At 59.2% G+C, this 22,707-nt stretch overlaps 2 protein-coding genes across 4 annotated transcripts in view; both read right to left on the bottom strand.

The window, feature by feature from the left end:
• Positions 1-385: 385 nt before the first annotated feature.
• Positions 386-6,645, bottom strand: CORO6 (coronin 6). 3 transcript variants are annotated; one of them, XM_063341489.1, is made up of 12 exons: positions 6,497-6,645; positions 4,204-4,403; positions 3,458-3,580; positions 2,849-2,978; positions 2,565-2,746; positions 2,310-2,429; positions 1,975-2,094; positions 1,451-1,555; positions 1,200-1,345; positions 1,051-1,108; positions 725-949; positions 386-591 (listed from the first exon to the last, which is right to left on the bottom strand). In XM_063341489.1, exons 2-12 carry the CDS (start codon positions 4,399-4,401, stop codon positions 469-471), a joined length of 1,530 nt encoding a protein of 509 aa, XP_063197559.1. In that variant the 5' UTR covers positions 4,402-4,403; positions 6,497-6,645; the 3' UTR covers positions 386-468. The 3 variants fall into 3 exon arrangements, with proteins under 3 accessions (XP_063197559.1, XP_063197561.1, XP_063197560.1); XM_063341491.1 differs by lacking the exon at positions 1,975-2,094; XM_063341490.1 differs by lacking the exon at positions 2,310-2,429.
• A 1,838-nt stretch (positions 6,646-8,483) lies between these two features.
• Positions 8,484-22,707, bottom strand: part of SSH2 (slingshot protein phosphatase 2) — a 103,601-nt gene continuing 89,377 nt past the window's right edge. Inside the window, 3 exon segments of the mRNA XM_063342562.1 lie at positions 8,484-14,866; positions 16,164-17,007; positions 21,293-21,493. Coding sequence (XP_063198632.1) covers positions 12,878-14,866; positions 16,164-17,007; positions 21,293-21,493 — 3,034 coding nt within the window. The 3' untranslated portion in view covers positions 8,484-12,877.

Here is a 22,707-nt window from a genome sequence, read left to right as displayed (position 1 = left end):
GGTACTGGCCGCGCGGCCACGGGTTGGCCAAGGCCTTTATTAAAGGGGGACCCAGGAGCAAAGGGTTGGTTGGGAGCACCCGCCGAGGGGGGTGATGGCGGGGGGGGGGGCGGTTAGCACCGTGCCCAAGTGCATCCTGGGCAGGGGGGCCCTGCAGCCCCCATCCTGGGAGGATGCCGGTGCCCGGCTCGCAGGTCCCCGAGGAGGGATGCTCAGCAGCCCCAGCCTGCAGGCACCGAAACGGGACCCCCCCCAGGCACTGCAGCGGGGTGTCGGCGTGCGCCCCGGGAGCAAGATGCGGCCGATGCCTGTTGTGGGGGGGGTTGTCAGGGTCTGACCCCCTCCCTGCAGCCTTGGCTCCTGGGGAAAGAACACGGCTCTGGGCTCCTGCCCTCTGCGGGGACTTGGCTTTAATCCCCGGGGGGGGCCGGGGCAGTCCTCGCCTGGCCCGCGGCCGCGGCCGCCGCGCTAGTCCGTGCCATTGGTGAACTGGCAGAGTTTGTTCTCCAGGTCGGAGATGCGCTTCTCCTGCGCTTGGACCGTCTCCTTCAGGGCACGGATCTCCTCCAGCACCTCCTCCAAGGCTGGCCGCTGTTGCGGGGGACACACACACGCACACACACGCAGGGTCACCGGGGAGCCCCCTCCGGGGTTGTCCCCCCAAAACCTCACCCCAGGCAGGGGGACAACCCCACCGTGAAGCCCCCGTCCCCAGGACACTCACGTCGGGTTCGCAGGTGGAGTGGCTGCGGCGGGGGCCCGGGGGGGGCTTGCTGTCCAGGATGTTCTTCTTGACCACTTTCAGCTCCCGGTTCTTGACGGGGACGTAGCCGTCCCGCAGCGAGATGAGGATGGGCTCCGCGTCCTTCCCCGACAGCCACTCGTCCGCCTCCAGGGCCGGCTCGGGGCCCGGCGTGTCGGGGTACAGGTCGTCCTGGAAGAGGTCTGACTGCGGGGGTGAGGGAGACGGCGGTGAGGCGTGGTGTGTGTCCCCCCCCCCCCAGACCCCCTCCACGTCCCCTGGGACCCCCCCCCCCCGCCAGGGCTCACCTTGCGCGGCACCGTCATGACGATGGGCTCGCACTTGCGTTCGTGCAGCTTGAAGAACCTGCGTGGGGCAGAGGTGGTCAGGGTCCGGCCGCTCCCCCCGACCCCTCCGCCTCCCCCCAGTCCCCCCCCCCCCCCCCCCCGGCTCTCACCGGGCGATCTCGCACTTGCTGACGTCCAGCCCGCGCTTGGGCATGAAGCCCATGCCCCGCTGGGGCTCCTTGCTGCTGTAGGTGTTCAGGTAGTGCACGTAGGGCGCCTCGTCCGTGATCTCGAAGTACCGGATGCTGCTGTCACCCTGCGGGCGTGGGGACAGGTGTCAGCCGGCCCCGGCACCCCCAGACCCCCAGGGACGGGGTGGCACAGGCTGGGTGCGCCCCGGGGTGGGGCGGGGGGGGGTTACCTTCCCGCAGAGGTAGACGATGCTGGAGTCGGGGTCGTAGAAGGGCAGCAGGACCCCGTTGCTCGTGTCCATCTCCTGCAGGGCGATGGGCTCCTCAAAGTTTTTCTGGGGGCCCAGAGCAGTGGAGGGGGGGGTGAGCGGTGGCCCCGAAACCCCCATCCCGGTTAGTCACACTCATTAGCCACGGCACACTGTGGGGACGGGGCTTGTCCCCCGACTCCAGGGTACGCAAGCCCTCCGGCAAGCAGTTTGGCATGCCCCCCCTCCCGGCACCCCCTGCCCCACTCCTGCTTACCTGCACGACTGGCTGCACCCCAGCCTGCCTTCCCCCACCCCGAGCCCTCCCTGCCCCCCGCCAGCCCCCTCCCCACGCACGGCACAGCACAGCACACTTGGGAACTTGACATCTTTTGGGGGAGCTGGGGATGCAGCAGGCACCCCATCCCGGGGATTCAGGGGGGTCGAGGCGGGGCGGGGGGGCCGGGGCCAAGTTCCCAGGGCAGCACTCCATGCGGGCTCGTTACCGGGTCCCACAAGCCCAGCTCCCGCTGGCTCATTCTGGTAAAGCCCGTGGTAAAGATGTGTCCTTCCCGCGTGAAGATGGCCCGCACGGGCCTCAGCCCTTCGTGGGGGGCAAACCTCTCCTGGGGGGAGGGGGAGAGAGTCAGCAGGGGGCAGGGGAAGGAGGGAAAATGGGTGTGTGTGGGGGGTCCGGATCTGTCCCCCAAAAACAGCCGCTGAGTCCTGCTCCTGGGGAGTGCATGTGGCTCCAGGGGTGCACGTGCGGTTGGGGAGCACCCCCGTCACTCGGTGTGTCCCCGGGGCGGCGCTGGCCGGGCCGGGAGCCGCCGTCTCGTACCAGGTCCCAGAGGCCCAGCTGCCGCTCGCTCATCTTGCTGAAGCCGGTGGTGAAGATCTTGCCATCGGCCATGAAGATGGCGCGGATGGGGCGGGCGCCGTCGTGCGGTTTGGCTTTCTCCTGCGCCGGCCGTTAGCGGGTTAAAACCAAAGACAGAGACGCGCGGGTGCGGGCGGTTAGTAGGGTCAGGCGGGCACGGGGAGGGGGGGACACCCCGCGGCGGGACGGTGGGGGGGACACAGCGGGGGCACTCACCGCCACGACCTGCTGCTTGCGGGGGTCGATGACCCGGACCTTCTTGTCCTTGCAGGTGGTGACGAGGAGGCTGCCGTTGCGGTTCCAGCCCACGTTGTAGATGAGGTCGGTGTGCATGTCCTCCAGCACCAGCAGCATCTCCCCCGTGCCCACGTTCCAGAGGATCACCAGGTTGTCACAGCCTGCGGGGGACCAACGGAGTGGATGCCCTCGCCCCGCCGATCCCCCACCGACCCCGGTGGGGGGGCGGGGGGAGGTGTGTGTGTGACCCGGGACCCCCTTACCTGCGCTGAGCAGGACGTTGCGGGCGGTGGGGTGCCACGAGATGATGCCCACCCGCTTGGAGTGTCCCTCCAGCGTCACCACCGGCTCCGTGATGTTGCGCACGGGGACGTAATCGGGGATCTGCCACACCTGGGGGGGGCGGGGAGGGACGGGGACGGGACACGGAGAGCGGGTTGTGGGGCAGCAGGGATCACCCCGCGGGCGAGCGCTAAGCGGCTGAGGGCCTCGGAGCCAATTAACCTCATCGTTAATCCCGGCTCAGGCTGCGGGGAGGGTGGCGAGGGGATGGCAGCAGCGCTTGCAGGCCGGGGTGCGTCCCCAGCACTCGGGGGGCTGGTGGGCACAGGGAGGGGGGCACAGCCGGGGCGCACCCCCCCCAAGCTATTCCTGGGTGCTGAGTCGCCGGGGCGGGTATATTTAGCACAAACTGCTGCATCATGGAGAGAGCAGCCGCCGCCAGCGCGAACGCATGGCACCGGGGCTAAAAATAGGCCAGTGACACTTCGCAGGCGGCGGAGAAGCGGGGGGGGGGGATGCTCCGTGCCGCTTCCCCGGCACCCGCCGCCCTCCCCTGCTCCCCCTCTACCGCCCGGGTTCCGGCCCCTCACCATGACGGTGGTGTCCTCCGAGGCGCTGGCGATGACGTTGTCGTTGTGGGGACACCAGTCGATGTCCAGCACGGGCGCCGTGTGCCCCGTCACCAGCGGGTGGTTCTTGTCCACCCGTCCCGTCTGCAAGGCCGAGGTGCCGGGATGAGTCTCCCCAGCGGCCGGGGAGGGGGGAATTCCTGCCAGGTGGCCCTCAAGCCCCAGCCCGGCCACCACGTGGGGCCGTGGCACAAGCGGGGACAGGCAGGGGGCCCCGGCAATGGCCAGAGCTTTGCACCCGTCTCGAAGGGGGAAACTGAGGCACAGAATGGGGCTCACTGAGCATGAGGCCCCGTAGGGAGGTGGAGGGGAACGACATGCCTCGGGAGAGGTTGTTTTGTGTCCCCTGTGATGGCGAGGAGGGGCTGGGGACCCCTTCTGAGCCCCTCTGCCAGGGTGGGCAGGGCAGACCCCCTCCCCACTGGGATGCTCCCCGGGCATCGTGTGTCCCCGAGGAATTTGGGCTGGGGAGAAAGCAGACAGGGGTTTCCCCCATCACCTCAGTCGCCCCCGGGACGTCACCCATCGCAGGTGCCAGCGACCACCCCAGGCTGCCTCTGCCCCAAGCCCCCGTGTGAGGACAGGGATATTGGGGCAAACCCGGGGGGCCGCGTGGCCACAGCAGCCCCCCAAAAGCAGAGCCCATCAGCACGCCCCCCACAATACCTCCCGGGGGGGTACCAGACCCCGTCGGCCTCCCCGCTCACCTTGGCGAGGGGCAGGACCATGAAGGCCCCCCCGCCGCCGGACTCCACGATGATGGCCACAAACTTGGGGTTGACGGCGCAGAAGGAGCTGTCCCACGTCACCTTGGAGACGCGGATGTCCTCGTACATCTGGTCGGCCTTCACCGGCTGCCCGAAGACGTGCCGGAACTTGCTCTGGCGCACCACGCGGCGGCTCATGGCTGGGGGGCGCAGGGTCAGGCCATGACACCCCCCCCCACACACCCCAAGCACAGCGTGGAGGGGTTTTGGCCCCCTCAGGCCTCGCGCTCCGAGAGATCCCCCCCCTACCCTGGGCACAGGGGGGGTGCCTGGGGACACGGAGGTGGCAGGGATGAGGATGCCGGATGGTGCATGATGTGGCCCCGATCCCGCGGCAGGGACCAGGGGCAGCGGGGGGGTGTGGGTGCTGCAAGTGCTGGGGACGGGCATCCCGCAGCCGGAGGCACTTGACGGCCGGGCAGGGACACGGCCATGCCCCATGGCTGGCACTGGGCTTGGCACACGAGCAGCTGCAGTGGAGAAGTTGGGCTGAGGGGAGTTTGGGGCGGACACGGAGGTGCCGTGCACCAGGTCACAGCTTATCCCCTCTTGTCCCATCCAGCCTTGGTGGCCCGAGGTCGCCTGGCTCAACCCAGCACCCTGGAGGGAGGCTGTGCCTCCAGCGTTGCCCACCCCACGCCTCCCCCCATGGCACCCCCGCTCCCGCGTGTGACACCCACTCTGCGCCCCCAACCCACTCGCCCGGGGGAGGGCTGGACCCAGCACAGCCATGCAGCCCCACGGGCACGCCGGGGTGCGGAGGAGCCCCCCGTGCTCAGCATGGCTCCAGGGGGGTCTCCAGCCCTCGGCCAGAGCCGGGCATGCTGCCCGCAACCACCCATCTCCATCCCCAGCCTGCGCTGCTCCTGGGACCTGCCTGGGGGCACTGAGCCCCTCAGGACCCCAAAAACCCCCGGTGCTCTGCAGCACCCATAAGCCACTGACCACCCCGGGGGCTCCCCTACGCTCTTTTGGGGCCTCAGCCATTGCCAGGGGCCACATCCAGCCACCAAACCACGTCCCAGAGGGCCGGGCAGCGCTGCCCACAGCCTGTGGGGCCGGGGCGGGCAGAGGTAGGAGCAGATCCGCTCCTTCGCGTCCCGGCCGGTGGCTTTTGGCCAGGGCACGTGCAGCGCCAAGCCAAGCCACATCTGCCCGGTCCCTGGGTGTCCCCAGCGATCCCCATGGCCCTTCAGCATCGCCCCTGGCCTGGCAAAGTGGGTGCGGGTCAGAGATGGGCGCTGAGGGACCTGGAGCCCTGCTACCGAGGGGGGCTGGACACTGGCACCGCTGGTGTCACCCCCATGGCCCTGGGCACGGTCCCCAGCCCTGGGGAGGAGTGAGTGGGCTCCGCGGGGACGCCCTCCGGGTGTTTTACAGCACCTCATCCATTGCTGGGGGGAGCAGAGCTCGGGGTGTGGGCATGGAGGGGAGGGGGCGATGGCCTGGCCGGGTGGGCAGGGTGCAGGCAGGGTGCAGGCAGGGTGCGGGGTGCAGGCTGGGTTGGGCAGGGTGCCGGCGGGGTGCGAGCGGAGTTGGGCAGGGCGCAGGCAGGGCTGCATGGGGTGCAGGCAGAGTTCAGGCAGGGTAGAGGCAGGGCGCAGGCAGGGTGCTAGCGGTCTGCAGGCAGGGCTGAATGGGGTGCAGGCAGAGTTTAGGGAGGGTGCCAGCAGGGTACGGAGAGGGTGCAGGCAGGGTGCTAGCGGTCTGCAGGCCGGGCTGAATGGGGTGCAGGCAGAGTTCAGGCAGGGCGCAGGCATGACAGCTGGACGGGGTGCAGGTGGGGTGCAGGCAGGGCGCTAGCGGTCTGCAGGCAGGGTGCAGGCAGGGCTGAACGGGGTGCAAGCAGGGTGTTAGCAGGGTGCGGGCAGCGCGTAGGTGGGGTCGGATGGGGTGCTTGGAGGGAGCAGGCAGGGTGCAGGCAGGGTGCAGGCAGGGCACGGGTGTGACACAGGCGGGGTGCAGGCAAGGTGCAAGGCACGATGCAGGCAGGACGGCCCCGCTCCCCGCTCCCCGCTCCCCGGCCGTGCCATTACGTTGCCACAATTGAATCCGCAGCGGCTGCTCGGGAACGACCAGAGGTCACTTTCCAAATATAGCCATCTCCTGCCGGGCGGCGGGCGGGCGAGGGGCCGGGGGGCCCGGGGGGCCGCAGCCCGGCGCCCCGCCGCCCCTTCCCTCCCTCCCGGCGCCCGCCGCCCGTCCCGGCCCCCGCCCGCGCCCCGGCTCCCACCTGCGCTCCGCGGCTCCTCCGCGCCCGGCGCTGCGTCCCGCTCGGCTCCGCCCGGCTCCGGCCCCCGGTTCCCCGGTCCCTCTCCGCTTCCCCCCCCCACCCCCCACCCAAAGCCGAGCCCGGCCCGGCCCCGCTCCGCTCCGCCCGGCGCGGCTGGGCTCGGCACCGCGCAGTGCCGCTGCCGCAGAGAACAGCTGAGCCCAGCCGGGCGCCGGGGCCGGTACAGCCCCCCCGCGGCGGGCACCGGGAGAAGGGGGGGGGGCCCGGCCCGGCCCCGCCTGCCCCCGCACCCTGCCCGGCCCCCAGCCCCCTGCCTGCCCCCCCCGGCTCTGCCCGCAGGGATGGGGGCAGCCCTGGCACAGCCAGCACTCGCTCCCTCCCCAAAAGAGGGGGTGGGCTTAGGGGTGCCCGCAGCTCCCCCCCCCCCCCCCGGCACGGTGCATGGGAGCCCCATGGCCCAGCGCTGCGGGGGGCTGGGGCGGGGGGGCGGAAGCCCCTCTGCCCCCTCCTGCCAGGCAGCGTCTTCCTAAAGCACGGGGGGAAAGCAAGGGGAGGGTCAGCCCTTGACACCCCCAGGCTGTTGTCACCCCCCGCCCCCCCCCGGGTCACCTCTGCCCAGGGCTCAAGCGGGACACAGGGCTGCTGGGCATCCCACAGGGATGGGTCCCCCCACACCCTGGGGCCAGCCCAGCCCCACAGAGACCCTCGCCATGGGCTGGCCCGGGGGCTCCCGACACCCACCGCACGCCGTGGGCTCACCACCTCCCCCCCCCAACAGGGGCAAGGGGGCTACAACCCCCCCGGGGGTGAGCCCACATCAGCCCCAGCCTTGCATAGCGGGGTGGTTACAGGCACATCCAGAAGCCAGATTTGGGATTTAGCAGAGCCCAGCCCCGCAGGGATGCCCTGGCCCAAGGGGATTAAGGGATTCTGGGGCTCGGGGACCCGTGGGAGGGGAGCCACGGTTCCTGGAAAGGCAGCAAAGCCCTGGACCCTACAAGGCCACCGAGCGGAGCCGGACGAGCATTGGCTGAGCCGGGCAGGAGGGGGCAGCTGGCAAAAAGGCAGGGAAAAGGTGACATCCTTGCTCACCCCACCAAAGGGGTGTCAGAGAGGGAGAGCGGGGGCTGCAGAGCCCCCCCCGCCTACCGCATCCCACCATGGCCCTGGCTTGCTCTGCCCTTGGAGCTCGGGGGTGCAGCAAGCCCCGTGTCCCTTGTCCCCATCTCCAAGCCACAGCCCCAGTGAATGGAGAAAAGGCCCTGGGAAGCCTTTTCCCTGCCAGTGCGGGAGGGTGGGGAAGGACGGGGCACCCCAGGGACACTGCCACCCCCCCAGTGATGGCCCTGCACCCCTGGCCCCGCACCCTGGTGCCCGCTCAGCCCTGGCCGAGCGGAAGCTTCACGCAGGGAGGGTGAGGCTGAGCTCCGGGGGATTTGGCTCTCTCCGTACCCCCTTGCTCGCAGACCCGCTGCCAGAGGGAGCCCGCAGAGACCTTTGCGCCACGCTTTCCTGCCACGACAGGGGACAGGATGGAGCAAAACCAACTCACCCGAGATGGGCCGTTTCCCAGCGCAGAGATCCACTCGCGCTGCGGTTGTTCGGCGCTTGGATTTGGCTCAGCTCCTGGGCGGGCCATGGTGGGTCTGGTCCAGGGTCTGGCTAAAACCTCGGATCCTCCTTGGAGCTTAAACCCCAGGACTCCCACAGCTCCTCCGCCTGCAGCCGTGCAGCGAGGGCACCCGCAGCATCCCGACAGTTTTACGTACACAACCCCCGTTATCTTCCCCGCAACCGCGGCAGGAGCTGGGCGAGCATCTGCTCTCTGCCCCTGCACAGGAGGTCACTTGGGACAGGGGGGGTCCATCTACGCTTCCGGCAGCGGACACGAGTGAACAACCCCGCTCTGGCTCCCCAGACCCCCGCTGCTGCCCAGATCACTCATCGCCCCCAGCCCCGACCCCAAACAGGAGGCAGCACACCCGTGTCATCTTCAAAATAAAACTTTACTCATTCGGTAACAAGAACATTGAATCTGCACATCAGTGCACAAGTTCACATTTAAAAACAGCTGAGCACATCGGTCATAAAGTCTTTAGGGGGAAAGGGGACGATCCCAGCCACCAAGGAAGATCCAGGAGGGGCAGACAGAAGCGCTCCCCTGCCCGGTTTGCCACTCCGCCGCCAGCCGTCCCCGAGGGCTCATGCTTGGGCTGCCCGGCCCCAGGGCGATGATCCCTACAAACCAGCGCATGGACGTCACATCTCCATAAAAGAAAAATAAAAGGCACTGGCACCTTCTTCTGTGCCAAGAGATGTCTGCAGGGCGGGCGGGCTGTTAGCGCTGCCGGAGGGCGACCCAGAGCCCTCTGCCCAGCCCGGACCCCTCCAGCACCTGCCTCTGCCCCACGCCAGCAAGGGCCCTTGGGAGAAGGGAGAAGCGTGGGGGGTTGCGTGGAGCTCGGACTGGATTAAGGCAGGACACGCTGCGACGGGAGCAGGGGACCTGTGGCAGGTATGGCTTCCTCCTGCTGCCGGGCTGGGAGAGCTGTGGGGCTCTCGGAGCCCCCAGGCAGACGCAGCGCCCCAGTGCCCGTTCCCATTCCCAACAGCTCACTCCTCCCAGGAGGCCCCCGGCAGCAGCCGGAGCTGGGGTGGGATACGTTCCACCAGGCCTTTGCTGGCAGAGGGACACGGAGCTAATCCCTGCCCCGTCTAACATCCGAGTGAGCCTGAAGCGGCGTCACCTCCTGACCCTCCTGCCACCCGCTGGGACCGTGCCCCCCAGGAAAGGGCCGAAAGGGGAGAGATTTGTACATGTCACAACTTCTCAAGCAGACCGGACACACGCACACACGCACACACATACCATCGAGTGCAACAGAACGCAGTGTAAAAACCAGTTTCACGCACACGCTATCCGTTTGTGCAAGGCTCACACGTTACAGTACAGCCGGAGACGGGGCGGGCGAGGGGGGAGGCGATGGCTGAGATATTGTACAGGAGTCAATGTAAACAATAAAGCGTCCTCCAAGAGGGCTTTGCAAGAGACCAAAAGAACAGTTGCTTTGTACAAAAATGCCCTTAAAACAACACGTTTCTCCTAAAACCCCTCTGTCAGCGAGGCTTGTCAGCTGCTGAGCACCCTGGAGGTGCTCAGCAGGTCACATGAAGCTCTCATGGGGCAACCACCAGAACCAGGAGCGAGCCACCACCCACTCGTGAGCCACCAACACAGAGAAGGGACAACCGTCCCCAGGCAGAGCGCTCTGATGCCAGGGGCTTGGTGCCTTCATTGCCCAGACACTGGCCAAGGAGGACTCAGGGCTCCCAGAGAGCTGCCTCTGACATGCCCCTCCAGCCCGTTCCCCTTCCTGCCGCCCAGGTCAGAGCCTCCAGACCTCCAAGGCCTTCATAACTCTGCAAGAGAACCACCTTCCCTGACTCCCTCCACCTGTCCACAGGCTTCCCAGAGAAAAAACCACAGCTGTGCCAGGCCAGAGCCGAGGACAAGGGGACAGCAAAGCACCTCCCTGCGAGGGCCTTTGCCCCTTCGCTGCCCTCCCCAGCTGAAGCACCCCAACAGCAGCAGAGTATTGGAAAGAAGCAGCGTTTCTAGTCTGCGTGGCAGAACCTTCCTACAGAGCATTTCTCCTGAGATCAAGGTGGGCAAAGAAACCCGATCCTCCTCCTCCTCCCTTCTCAAGGGAACAAATTACACACAGGGCTTTCCCCTCCCAAGCAGATCCTTGTCACCAGGACATGCTGCCGGCCAAGCATGCTCCCTCCAACGCAGGGCAGGCTTCATGGCAGCCTGTCCCCAGGTAGACATGTCCTTGGGTCAGGAATGGTGGGCAGCAGGGTCTGGTGAGGTTTCCGGGGGAGGCAAGGACTAAAATTGTCCTTCACAAGATGACACGAGCCACTTGGCCTTTCCACACTGTCAGCCCAGCTCCCAAGCCAGCTGGAGCTGGCTAGGAGAAGCCAAATGTCTTTCAGCGTCCCAAAGAAGTATCTGGCCTCCCGGGTCAGGCACTTGGGTGACTTCTAGCGACTGAAGTGGCCTGGGATGACATGCTATTTGTCCCAAGACAGGACTCTGTTGGGCTACTGTGGGCTGCGCTCCAGCCTGTGGCTAGCACAGGTGACAGCCCACCCAGCAGAGCTCAAGCTCCTCAGAAGGGGAGGGATGAAGTGCACGTTCCTGCTGGAGGAGGACAGACATGCTCACGGCCCCGTGCCCGGGCTGGGGACACGAAGGGTCTGTAAGACAGTGCAGGAGGATCCTACAGGAGGGCAATGAAGTGGAATTACCTTGCAAAACGCTAGGCTAGCTATCCTCTGCTGATGGCTGTGGGCAAGCTGGGGGCTTACGGACACCCTGTCCCCAGGGCAGACACACGCTGCTTCCCAATACTCCACAGCGCTCTGGTGCTCCTCTCCAGCTCAAGACAAGCTTGGACCATGAGAACGCGCAAGGCTCTGCAGCCTCAGGGCTGCTTTCTAGGCACGGCCTTTGCCGCTCCTCCCACACCGCATCCTCTCCATGCTGGGCTTTCAGCAGCTGGAGCCATTCTGCATCTTCTCTCTGCTTCGCTCCTCCCCAGAGGGCAGGTCTGGGCCAGAGCCAAGCACCAGCTCAGACACGCTCTTCTGCCACAGACCTGCCACGGGACTGCAGACAGGACCCAGAGCTCTCCTGCCACCGCCAAAAGCCTTTCTCTCTGCTCCTACAGCACACATACAATTTGCAGATACGCAGGGCTGGAAATGAGGAGCTTTGATTTAGCCAAACTGCTCGGCAACCGTACAATAATTTGCTGAAATTTGGAGCAGATCCTTCAAAAGCAGGTTCTCCTGGGAAGCAAGAACCTGCAGAATGGCTCAGAGCGGCCAATGGCTTTCCACGTCTGACTGGCACTTCTGAAGCCCAGCTTCAAGCCGGAGGGAGACGGGTAGATATGCAGTCGTCCTCCCGCAGTGGGGTAACGGGAGTTCACGCAGGACTGGAGGAAAAGGGACACGTTTGGCAAAGGCTGGCATCGAGGCTCACTTTTGGAAAGGGAAGACAGCTTACCATGTCAAATCCACTCCCATTTCTGTGCAGATGACAATGAACAGCATTGAGTTTGAGTAAAGTGGGTTTGTTTTCCAGTTTACAGAATGCAGTCTTGCCCTTTTTAAAAAAAAACAAAAAAACAAAAAAACAAAAACAACGAAAATAACCCCCAACATAGAAATGACCAAAAAAAAAAAAAAAATCTCTATAAATACCATATATACAATTTAGGCAAAAAAGGAAAAAAACTTCCAGAAAAGATCTTCCCTCCAGGTCGAGTGGTAGGAGTGACAGCAGAAAGGACAAAGCTTTGCATTCAGTAGGGGCAATACGTCGTGTAACAACGAGAACAGCCTCCAGGTTTGGGAGAGACCAGAAGCGCCTGCGAGCGTGGCAGCGGGGAGAGGGAAACTGAGGCAGCACGAGATACCCACAGCTCTCGGGCGGAGGGGAGGCAGCAGGAGGGCAGAGGACAGATGATATGGCCATGAACTTGGAAGGCCCACAGCAGTATTCAAGTAATGGGAGGGTTAAAACCCTAACGAAGCGTTTGTTTTAAAAGAACACTCTGGTTTTGGGGGGCTCCCCTCCTCTCACCCACTGGGGCAGCCGAGGAGAGGTGAGCTTGGCAGCTGGTGGAGGAGCTCTGCTCCACCTCACCACAAAACGGGGGGCTCTGCATGACCCACAGAGCAGGAGGTGAGCGCTGATCTCCGTGCCAGGATGGCCGGGGTTTTCTGAGCCCATCCGTTGGGAGGATTTACCCCTGTGTGCTCCTTTTGGGGATGCACCAGCCGAACCGAGCCCAGGGGGTTTGTCCTGAAGCAGCTTTGCGCGTGATCTGCCAGCATCGTGGAGTTCCAGTTTGCAGAAGTAAAAGAAAGGCCAAACAAAGGGACCTTGGCACAGCCTTCACATTTACGGGGACTCTCACCCCAACGACTGCCCAGCACCATTTCAAGGTGTGGGGAAAGTTCAAGTTAGGAACTAGGATCTGGTTCTAAGCAAACCTCCACCTTGCCGAAGCAAGCCAACATCCATTTTTGCGTGATAAAGGTGTTCTTTTAAAACAAACTAACAACAACAACAAAAAAGAACATTTGAGGTTATCTGAGTTAAAAAACGTAAAAAAAACCCAAACAGTCCTGCAGTCAAAGTCACACACAGAAGAACCAACCCACACCTACATGCGCCAGGAACAGTAAAATGACAATATATATAAAATTAACCAATAAAGTGCATGTTCCTTATATTACACCTGCCCCTTGCGTGAACGCAATACCACGGGTTCTCGGTAAGAAATCACAGCCCGGGGCTCAGGATCACATAGTATTGTAGAGGGGATTGGTTGTCCGCTTTTTATCATTGGTCTTTTTGAGCCTCCTCAGAGGGTGAGTTCTCCCGTGCTGCTGCCGGGGTGCGACAGCCAGACCTTGAGCCGCAGACGAGGAGTCCAGGACCTGCACCTGGAGTAGCGGAGGACCCTCCTCGGAGCTAGTCCACGTTGGATCCACGCTGGAAAACAAACTCTGCTGGCTGGTGCCGCACTCTTTGGCGTACTGAGCTAGCGGCCTCTCCACCGGCTTGCTCTGGGCAATGCACTCGGCTGTTCTGAGCTGTTCCACAAAATGCCTAGCGGGCTCTGGGGAGGAAAGGCAATGCTTTCCACACGCACTTTCCGAGCCCCTCTCCAACCTCCCTCCACGAAAGCCCTGACTGAGGGCAACGCAGGTGAGAAGCACCGGGTTGGCATCGGAAGAGGCCGACTCCCTCTCAGATAGGTCATCCTTGGAGAGGTCCAGGCAGTCCAGTTTGGCCAAGGATGCCGAGCGTTTCATGTGGGAGGGTGTGGTGAGCCCCGCGTGCCGGATCCGAGCCTCTATTTCCTTCGCTCGCTGCTTGACCAGCCCCGGGCTGTTGCTGCGCTCCTCCACGCTGTGGCTGCTGGAGCTGTGGGGAAGCCTGTAACACAGGAAAGAGATGTCCAGAAGGTCCATGTTTTCGGCGCGTTGGCTGGTGAAGTCCTCGCCGCTCAGCTGCCTCGAGGTGCCGGCACCCCCCCTGCAGAGAGGCTTGGGTCTGTCCCTGAATGGGAGAGTCGCATCTCCCTCAACGCCACACGGCGTGACCGGCTCATCGTCTGTCCCTGTGCTCTGCTCAGTGACACCTTCCAGGTGAATTACGTAGGGGTGAGGAGAGCGATCGAGGCTGGCCAAAGGTGTAGAAGCCACCTGTGCAGAGGGGGAAGCAGCACCGAGGTGAACAGATAACCCACCACCCTCCTCGCTGGGGCTGCCCACAGTGAAGGTGGCCTGCTTGTGTACCGCGTGCTCCGGCAGCGAGAGATTCACCAGCGTCAGAGCTCTGGGACAGGCCGGTGCCTTCTCCAAGCACAAAGAAGGGTTCAAGTTTTCATCTAAAGGCGGGACGGCAGTGGCCAGCCCGCCCTGCTCACAGCTTGCGTCGGGGCGCTCTGCAGACTTGACCGTGGGAGTGTATTCGATGATTTCAATTCTCTTTGGGAGGAGGGAGGGCAGGGATGGCTCCTCCGACCCATCAAAAGAGACCACTGTCCTGCGTTCCTGTGCCGTTCCCTCCTGCCCCATGCCGGGCTCTGCAGGCAGGGACTCCGGCAGCGAGGAAGCCAGGGGTGTGGGCCCGTGTCTGCCTGCAGCCAGCTGTGCCCCGGGAGGCAGCAGCAGCTCCTCAGCGCCTGGACCCTGTGCCTTGTCACCCTCCGGAGCCAGCTCCGGGGGTGGCTCCTCGCTCTTCCCCCGCGGCAGGAGCTCGGCAGCGGGAGAGTCATTCCTGGAGTTCTTGCGGGTCGGTAAGATGCAGACCGGAGCCGTGTGCTGGTGCTCCTGCTCTTGTCTCAAGCGCTCCTCAAACTCCAGGGTGGCTCGCCGGACAGAGCCTGGGCACCACTTGGGTTCAGGGTTGACGGAGCCGCGAGGCTCTTGCTGCTCCCCACCAGGGCTGCTTTCCTCCAGGTCTGATTTACCAGAAGGTGGCTGCAGGGAAGGGGCAGCTTCTTGCTCAGCCTGCAGAGGTTCCTTCTCCTTTTCCTGGTGTCCAGCACAGGCTCCTTCGCTCTGTTCCACCCTTTCCGATGCCCAAATTGCCTCCACTGGCAGGTCGTGCACCGTGTTCCTCTTTGGTGTCTGGGTGAGGTTGGCTGAACCCTCTTTCTGCTGGGCAGGTCCCGCTGCCTGGTTGATTGACTCTATCTCCGTGATAATTTCCTTCACAGAAATGGCATTTTCCGAGTGGGATCTCGTGAGATGGCCCGCGCTAGGCAGCTCAGGGACCTCCTGCAACACAGAAACGGGAGAATTACAAAGTGGATCAGCTGTGCTGACACAAGAGCAAATGGCAGCAGTTTAAAGGAAATGGGGGTGCACATCCCCAGAGGAACAAAAAGTGCACGTGCCAGTGTCTGGGGATAGATTACAACTGCCGTGATCACTAACATAGAAGCACTATTTTCTCTGGGACCGCATTTAACATATTCAAGGCTGGATTTTCACCTAGACTGAGATTTACGAACTTTTATTTAATTGCCACAAATTCCAAGGGAAATTTAGTCTTTTTTCTTTTTTTTTTTTTAATAATTAGAAGTCCAGCTAACAAAAAAAAAAATCCTAATGCTGCTAAAAGTGCAGTTTTGAACTGAATACGTGAAAGATTCTGCTCACGTATGAGAGCAAACAGAAGTACAACATAAAGAATGACCGAGTGCTGAAATGCTCTGGTTTCCCGGAGGAAAATGGCCAGGGAGGCTCCCCCATCCGCACAGACGCTCCTTCTGCCAAATCACCGGAGAGAGCGTCGGCCTATTATATTTGGAAGAGCCTTATTGCCTCACATGGAGATGGAAAAGGTTCAAGCAATGCAGCGTGGAATTTAAATAAGAGAGGCTCCCAGAAAAATGATGGCCCCGGACATCATCAATCCCTGTAAGAGCCCTGGAGGGTGGAAAGCAATTATAGGAGAAAGGTACCTCAACTCAGAGGTTACTAAATTTTGTCAGGAACATCTTTCTACCCAGGAGAGAAGTGAGCCGTGACGTGCCCGATCCCATCACCCCAGGCCTGGACAGGCTCATTCTCTTCCTCCAGCAGTGGAAGCTCTACATCTGCCTTGATTTACTATCCCAATGCTGGTGCTTCCCAACCAGGGAAAGGTGCCAGTTTCATCCTTTCTTTGGTGGATTTCTCCAATCAGACAAGTATTTGCGCAGGTTCGGGGTGCTGGCTGGCCTCCGCTGTTCGGGCTTCAGCTGCATTAGCGGGTCAAGTCCCACCTATCTGCTCTCCTGATGCAAAATTCAAAAATAAGTTTCTCACGAGAACAGCACAGCAGGTCGGGTCAAGGCCGACTCAGCCAGTGCCCTGCCACTGCCGGCAAACAGATGTTTAAGGAAAAAGTGCAGAAAAGGGCAAGTATCTAAAAGTGAAGAAGAGGGGAAGCATCTAACAATCCCTCCCCAAACGGCTACCCTGTCCAGTGAAAGCCAGGGCTAGAAAATCCCCTCTCTGCAGCAATCTCACTACCCACAGAGAGGTTCAAGCAGCAGTTCCTAAAAAAACCCAAGCAAATGATTTTAACCTTTTGTTGTTCTTCATCTGTGGAAGAGTCATCCGATGCCTGAGGAGAGTTTCCAGAACTGTTCCTTCGAGCATCTGCACCCCCGTCCGCAGCAGGTGGCACTTCCAGCACGGGCACCCTGGAGACACCGTTCCTTCCACTCCCTTGCTCCTCCGTCCTGGAATGGGAGCAGGTGCGCGACCGGCTCTCCTGGGAAAGCTCCACAAATTTCTCCAAGGCGCTGAAGAAATCAATCCTGTCTGTACTGAGGTCTGTCACTTCGGGCTGGGGATTCTGTTGGAGACTCGGGGAATTTTGGTTTGGGGATTGGGGAAAGTCTTTTAAGCACGAAGTGAATTCTTCCATGGGAACCAAGTGCACGTTCATATCGGGCTTAAGGGCATCTTTTTCTAGGTCGTCTACTGTCAAATCAGGAAACTCTGTTATTTCCAAGGGATGCTGGAGTTGCATTAAGGCCTCAGAAGCATGGCAGTTATCAGGGGGGACAGAGTCTACGCAACATCCTGCCGTACAGCCATTGATATTGTTCAGGTTCAGCTTGTCCTCCATCTGCTCAGCGTGGAAGTCTCGACACGTAAACTCTAGGTGGATCCTTCTCTCCTTCACACACAGCTCCTCGATCATGTTTGCATCCTCTGGGAGCTGCTGCTCCCTGTCTAGCTCAGCTGAGTAGATGGGAGACATCGGCTGCTGGTTGTCGTTGGCCTTCGCCTCTGAGATCTGGTCGGCCGAGGTGGTGATTTCCTTCTTGTTCAGCTCCAGCCCAGACTTGCAGATGGGCTCGTGATGGTCTGAGAGGTCACTGTCCGAGTGTGAGCGCCACAGTTTATTATGCCGCTGTTTGCTGCAGGGAAGAAAGGCAATTGAAAACACTGAGTAGTATTTTCACATACCAGAGCCAGACCCACCTTGTTGTAAGAGGATGCAACATACACAAAAAACCGTGCCAAATACTAGAGTCGTTGACCACGACTGCAGCTTCACCTAAACAGTGTAGGGGCAAACCTGCTGCTGGAGGAGTTGATTCAATAACAAGCCACTTTCCAGTAGTTAAATCCCTCTCCACTGTCCTGCTCCACATACATGTATTCCGCAGCAGTATTTTATCAGTCTACTCAACAAATGCAACGTTTAATTGACTACAGAATTTCGCCCTTTCTCAGCCAGCAAGTACTTTTCCGTTTGCTAGCAAGTGAGCAATGGGCAGAAGAGTCAGAGTCCCTAGTCCTGGATGTGACTGGGTGGTGGACACTGAATAAAATCCCATTTTCCTTGTGGCTCCTTCTTTGAATGGCTTCAGTGATCAATAACAGGGCTCTGGTAATCACGGGGGTAGGGTGGGGCGAGTGGGTGTGGGTAAAACCCAGACGACATCCTCAACAGTCAACAAGCAGCCCAAAATACCACCTGCCTTCCACAGGAAGGAAGCTCAGGAGTTCTCCAGCTCTTGGAAAGCCTCTTTAGGAAGGTCTGAGCAGTCACAAGGCCAAGCAACTGCCGGCATTGCACCGCCTTCCTTATCTCTACTTGAAATAAAAACCCCAGCCCGTGCCCCCGGGCTTATGGAGAGCAAAGGAGGCAACTTCTCGCAGTGAAACCACACCAGGTAGCCATGTCTGCAAGGGCTTTGCTGAGTGACCACGGCCACAGGGCTGTGCTTCCACCATTTGCCCCTAGGAGGAGAGCAGATACCACAGAAAGGTCCGCAGGAGACCTTGCAAAACCTCTCCAGTCCCTCGCTACTGTGAGCAGGAGCTCCCAGACACATGCATTGGCTGTAAGTTAGTTAACGGATGCTATTGAACTAATTACAATGTACCAGTTTAATTGTGGGTGCCCAACAGCTAAGGGAAATAATCCATCACAGATTTAGCTTTCTAACCCCATGGTCAGCTACAACCTTCACGTATGACACAGGGCAGAATCTGGTCCTTTCAGAGGAGAGGAGGGTCAAGACTAGAGGCCGAAGGCATTGCTCTGGGGTGCACGTGCTCTGTCTCTAATGGGTTTTGGAGCAAAGTTTGACACTGGCAGCAGACCCAGGCTTGTCCATGAGGCAGGTTGTTGCTGAGGCTCTGTATGGAATGCCAAAGATCTACCCTGTCTCTGCTCACGTAACCTGGGGAGAAGTTGTTGCGTTCTAAGGGCACTTTCGGCCCTGGTGCTTCAGTGCTCAAATCCAGCATTCTGCTGTGCATGTGATTCCCGAAGTCAAAATCACCCTTGCGCATGAACAAACCAAACTTGCCTAGCACAGCCTTGATCTGAGAATCAAAACAGATGTCAACAACCGCTGGGAGAGGTGTATTCTATTAACTTTTAATCCCACACTTCCTCCAGTCTTACAACCTGCAAGAGGTGCTAAAAGCAGGGTCAGAGAACAGGGGCCCACGGCCCTTCCTAGAGCCCACAGCCACCTCTTGACCCTCCTGGGCACCGTTTCCAGCGCCGGGGAGAAGAGCCCATGGCAGCCCAGGCGTTCGGTGTGCCAGGGACAGCACAAGGTCTGGGGGCAGCACCAGGGCTGACCAGCCCGTGTCCACACCGGCCTTGGACCGGGAGCCCGCCACACCTCCCACCACGCTGCTGCAGCTCTCCACGCTCCCGTATAAAAATATTGCTGTTGATTCACAAGTTACACAAGGCATAGGGGATCCCAAACACTGTTTTCCTGTAACTTATCCATAACTAATGAAAGAAACGGGGCTGGTTCAGCCTTCCTGTGCCTATCACCAGAGGGAGGGGACAGTTTAGCTAACCCCAGGAAAAATGACGGTCCCAAAGAGCAAAACACGCTTGTTGTTGTGACTGAAAGCAGGCAGGGGTTTTCCATTTTACAGCTGGAAAACATATCCCAGTTGCTATAACCTCAACACAAAACCGTAACTAGATAGTGCGAGCACATGGCTGCCCTCGCATACCTTCCCTCTGAAACCGGAGCAGTCACATGAGCGTGAATCTGTTGGTTTTTTGTCTTTTTTTTTTACCTGTCCCGGAATACTGCAGCAATAAACAAGGCAGCTAGAGGCCAGAAGGCAAAGCTAAATAACACAGAGAAGAAAGAGAGGAAAAAAAAAAAAAAGCAGCTTGGAGCTGAGAAAGGAACCACATAAAGAGGGACCATTTCTGCAGCACAGAGAGGCCATTCCTTGCTTCAGTGAAGCTTCATTTACTGCAGGCTTTTTAGTCCTACACACACAGATGTGATGCACTGCTGTGGCATTTTTTAAAGCCTCACGAGTAATCCTGTTCATGCCATTGTATGGGGACTCACAGAGTAGGCCAGCAGCAGCGGTGAGCTTCAGCGGTAAGGGAACCACACACCATATAAATGATGGCAGCAAGAAAGATTTACCTCCTGAAAAATAAATTACTGAAGACGGGGGAAAAAAGAAAAATTATTCTTAACCAAAATGTCTGTACAGGGTGGCTTTGCAGGTGTGCCACCAACTACCAGACTGACAGATTACCTGAACTAACTGTGGAGCTGAGGGCTTGGAGATGTGATATACCAGCTGCTACCAGCCCAGGGCTCCTCACAGGTGTTCACCAACCTGTTGCAAAGGATGCTGGCATGTTTTTCACGTCTGAAAAGCTTCTTTTCCTCCATCCAGTCTACCCCAGTGAGATCTATTTTCCCGGTCTGCTCAATGCTACACAGCACACCACACTGCTCAGGTCACCTCTAGCTCAGAGTTAAGCACTGACCTTTACTAACTGGTTGCCAGCAGCATGTTTGTGTCACACGAGGCACCAAAGGCAGGTGTGGTGTCTATCTCAAAGGGTTTCAGTCCAGAAGAGCACAATTTCTTAAAATATCTGTTCCACTGTCATCTATCCTGAGACTGGATACTACTTGGCTTTTTGCAGAGAGAAAGAGGGCAATGTTTGGGGAGCAGGTGGGGAGGAAGGCAGATGTGGGAAGAGGTGGAGGACAAAGATCCTGTCGGTGCACCTGATCAGGGAATAAACTGTGAGGAGTCCTCAGGTTGATAATCTGCGCAGGGAGGGAAAGGGGGAGCACACTGCAGTGACAAGAGGAGCTTACACCAGGGCTTTGGTGTCAAAATTGGGAATCCAGACCCAGCCCAGCGGCAGAGAAAACCAGACTGCTGGGAGCAGGTGGAGAGCAAAGAAGGGAAGGTCAGTCGTTAGCACAGATGAAGGGAAGGGAGGTCTTGGCAAGTGGATAGGAGAGACCCAAAGGGACAAAACCAAGCAGAGGACAGAGGTCAGCAGTTGTGCCCTACAGAGAGCACATGAGTGCCCGAGCTGCGTAAGAACAGCATAAGGCAGGCACCTTTCAACAGCTCCATGAAGCTATGAAACAATTACTTTGGTCAAAACATCCTAAAGGCCATCTCCTGTGACAGGAGGCTCAGCTTGGGTAATTCTGCTTGCTTCAGATCTGCTCCCTGGCAAAGCACACCAGGATCCTAAACAAAATACCATAATCTGGCGAAATGCAGAGTACCACTACCTCCTTCCAGCTGATCACGTGAAGACATTGCTTCACACAGCTTACAAGTGCATTTCTCAGAAACGTGCAATATTTGTGTCTTTTTGCTAATCAGGAGATAGGCTTGGGATTACAACACACTTGCCCAGGCCCAGCTCCAGACCAGCTTCAGGACTCCACGCAGGAATAAACACACCGCTGTTGCAATGCACAGAACATCCTGTCCCCTCCCCTAACACCAACACTTACCGAAGGGATCTAAATAAAACCAGACCAGCTGCTGAGGAGGGGCATGTTCAACAGGGAACTGTAAGGCTGAGATGGAGACAAAGCGAGTTCCCTGCCAAGTGATGTTACAAGCAACAGGAACATCATTTATCTCTGCTGGAGTCTGCACAGCTCTGAATGCTGCACTCAGATGGCAGTTCACGGGATGCTACTCTCCAAAAATCAGCCATCCTAGAAGCCAAACAGCCTCCTAAAAGCTCTTTATTATGCCCGTTTTACCAGGCTCAGCTGAGATAACCCATGAAAATAGAGCACTATGTTTCCCAAGACAATCACAACCTTACATAATGCAGTGATGGGAGTTCTAATTAAAATAATGGAGTCGATCATTTAAGTGTTATATGCCTTAACATGGGTAATCCGGGTCATTCCTTCCACTCACCTGGCTAGCAGGATCCCTTGGTATTCCTCCAGCTGCCGCATAAAGCTGGGGTTGGGCTTGGTGACGGTGCGCCGTTCCTTCACGTAGTCGTAAGCCCTGTCCAGATTCCAGCCGTACTCCTTCATGGCGTAGGCGATCACCGTGGATGCCGAGCGGCTCACTCCCATCTTGCAGTGCACCAGGCACTTAGAACCATTTTTCCTGAAGCAGGAGAAAGACAAAAGAGGATCATTAAATAGAAAACACGGCCTCTGAGAAGCTTAAGAAAATAGCAACTTCTTTACCAGAGTATTATTGAACACACTTTCAACACTGTGGCCACAGCTGAAGCCTGGGATGTGATCTGATAATCCAATTTACAAACTGGAGCAAGACACACAAAGAAAGCGAAGAACAAGGTCTTAATATTCTTAACAGATTTTGTTAAAACGTCTCTTTTGAAGCTTTTATTGCAAAGTGGACAAACATCAGTTATTTTTAGAGACTCATGAAGACTGCTAAAGACTAATACGGCACCCTTGAACTGAGCCCAAATGGCCCACTGGCATCAAGCACCGTTCCAAATAAAAAGGGCATCTATCACACAAACGTGGTTTCACAGTTTAGAAACACATCCCTGGAAGATACCGAGCAGTTCAGGGCAGCCTCTAGCACAGAGCTGCCGTTCTACTGCAAACTTCTGACCGCATATTATTGGGTTTGGCAATCGGCTGAACAAGACCAACCTTGCTTTAGGTGTTTGAAACCCTGCCTAGCTCCCATCCGCATCTCTTGAGACATCAGTAGGTGCAAATCCAGCCAAAAGCCCCATGGACCAACCTGGCAGATATTTCTTGATCCCACCATTTCTTAGGACTGTCTATAGCTAGAAAAACAGTCCTTCACCTTGCTACCTGTCCGCATGGCAAGTGAATGGAAAAGGTGGAAGTCCCCACGGCTGGAGGCAAGAGACCTCAAATGACGGCTGCAGTGCAGCACCCTGCTGCAATCAGATGGAAGATCTTCGGCTGTCATCCATTTTTTTCTTATTGAAGGCAATGCAAACAGTACCTTTGAGTGCAACAAGCAGCTACTCTGCTTGGTGAGGCTGGTACAGCCAGGGCCCGAAAGGGCAGCCAGCACTTTGCTCCAAGGAATTAAAAAACATTTGTCTGCCATGAAATAGGAGGAGGAAGGCTATGGCCCTTCGCTGTGAACTCCGTGCGCTGGGCAGTATTGGCACGGAACAGGCTGAGAGAACTTGCGTTTGGCACCTTTCTTTTCCTCCTTTAAGCGCTAGGTTTTGTGGATTGCCAGCCACGTGAAGCTCCCACAGGACAAACCAGGAGGCCACAGCGCGCACACAGTCACGTGCCTCAACAAGCTCAGACCTCAGCCGCTCGCAGCCGTCTGAGCCTGCGCCTGCATCCACACTC

The sequence above is a fragment of the Chroicocephalus ridibundus genome, chromosome 7 (assembly GCF_963924245.1).
Source record: "Chroicocephalus ridibundus chromosome 7, bChrRid1.1, whole genome shotgun sequence".
Taxonomy (NCBI): Eukaryota; Metazoa; Chordata; class Aves; order Charadriiformes; family Laridae; genus Chroicocephalus; species Chroicocephalus ridibundus.
The sequence above is the reverse complement of the archived record's forward strand: the minus strand, read 5'-3'. Positions and strand labels throughout refer to the sequence as shown.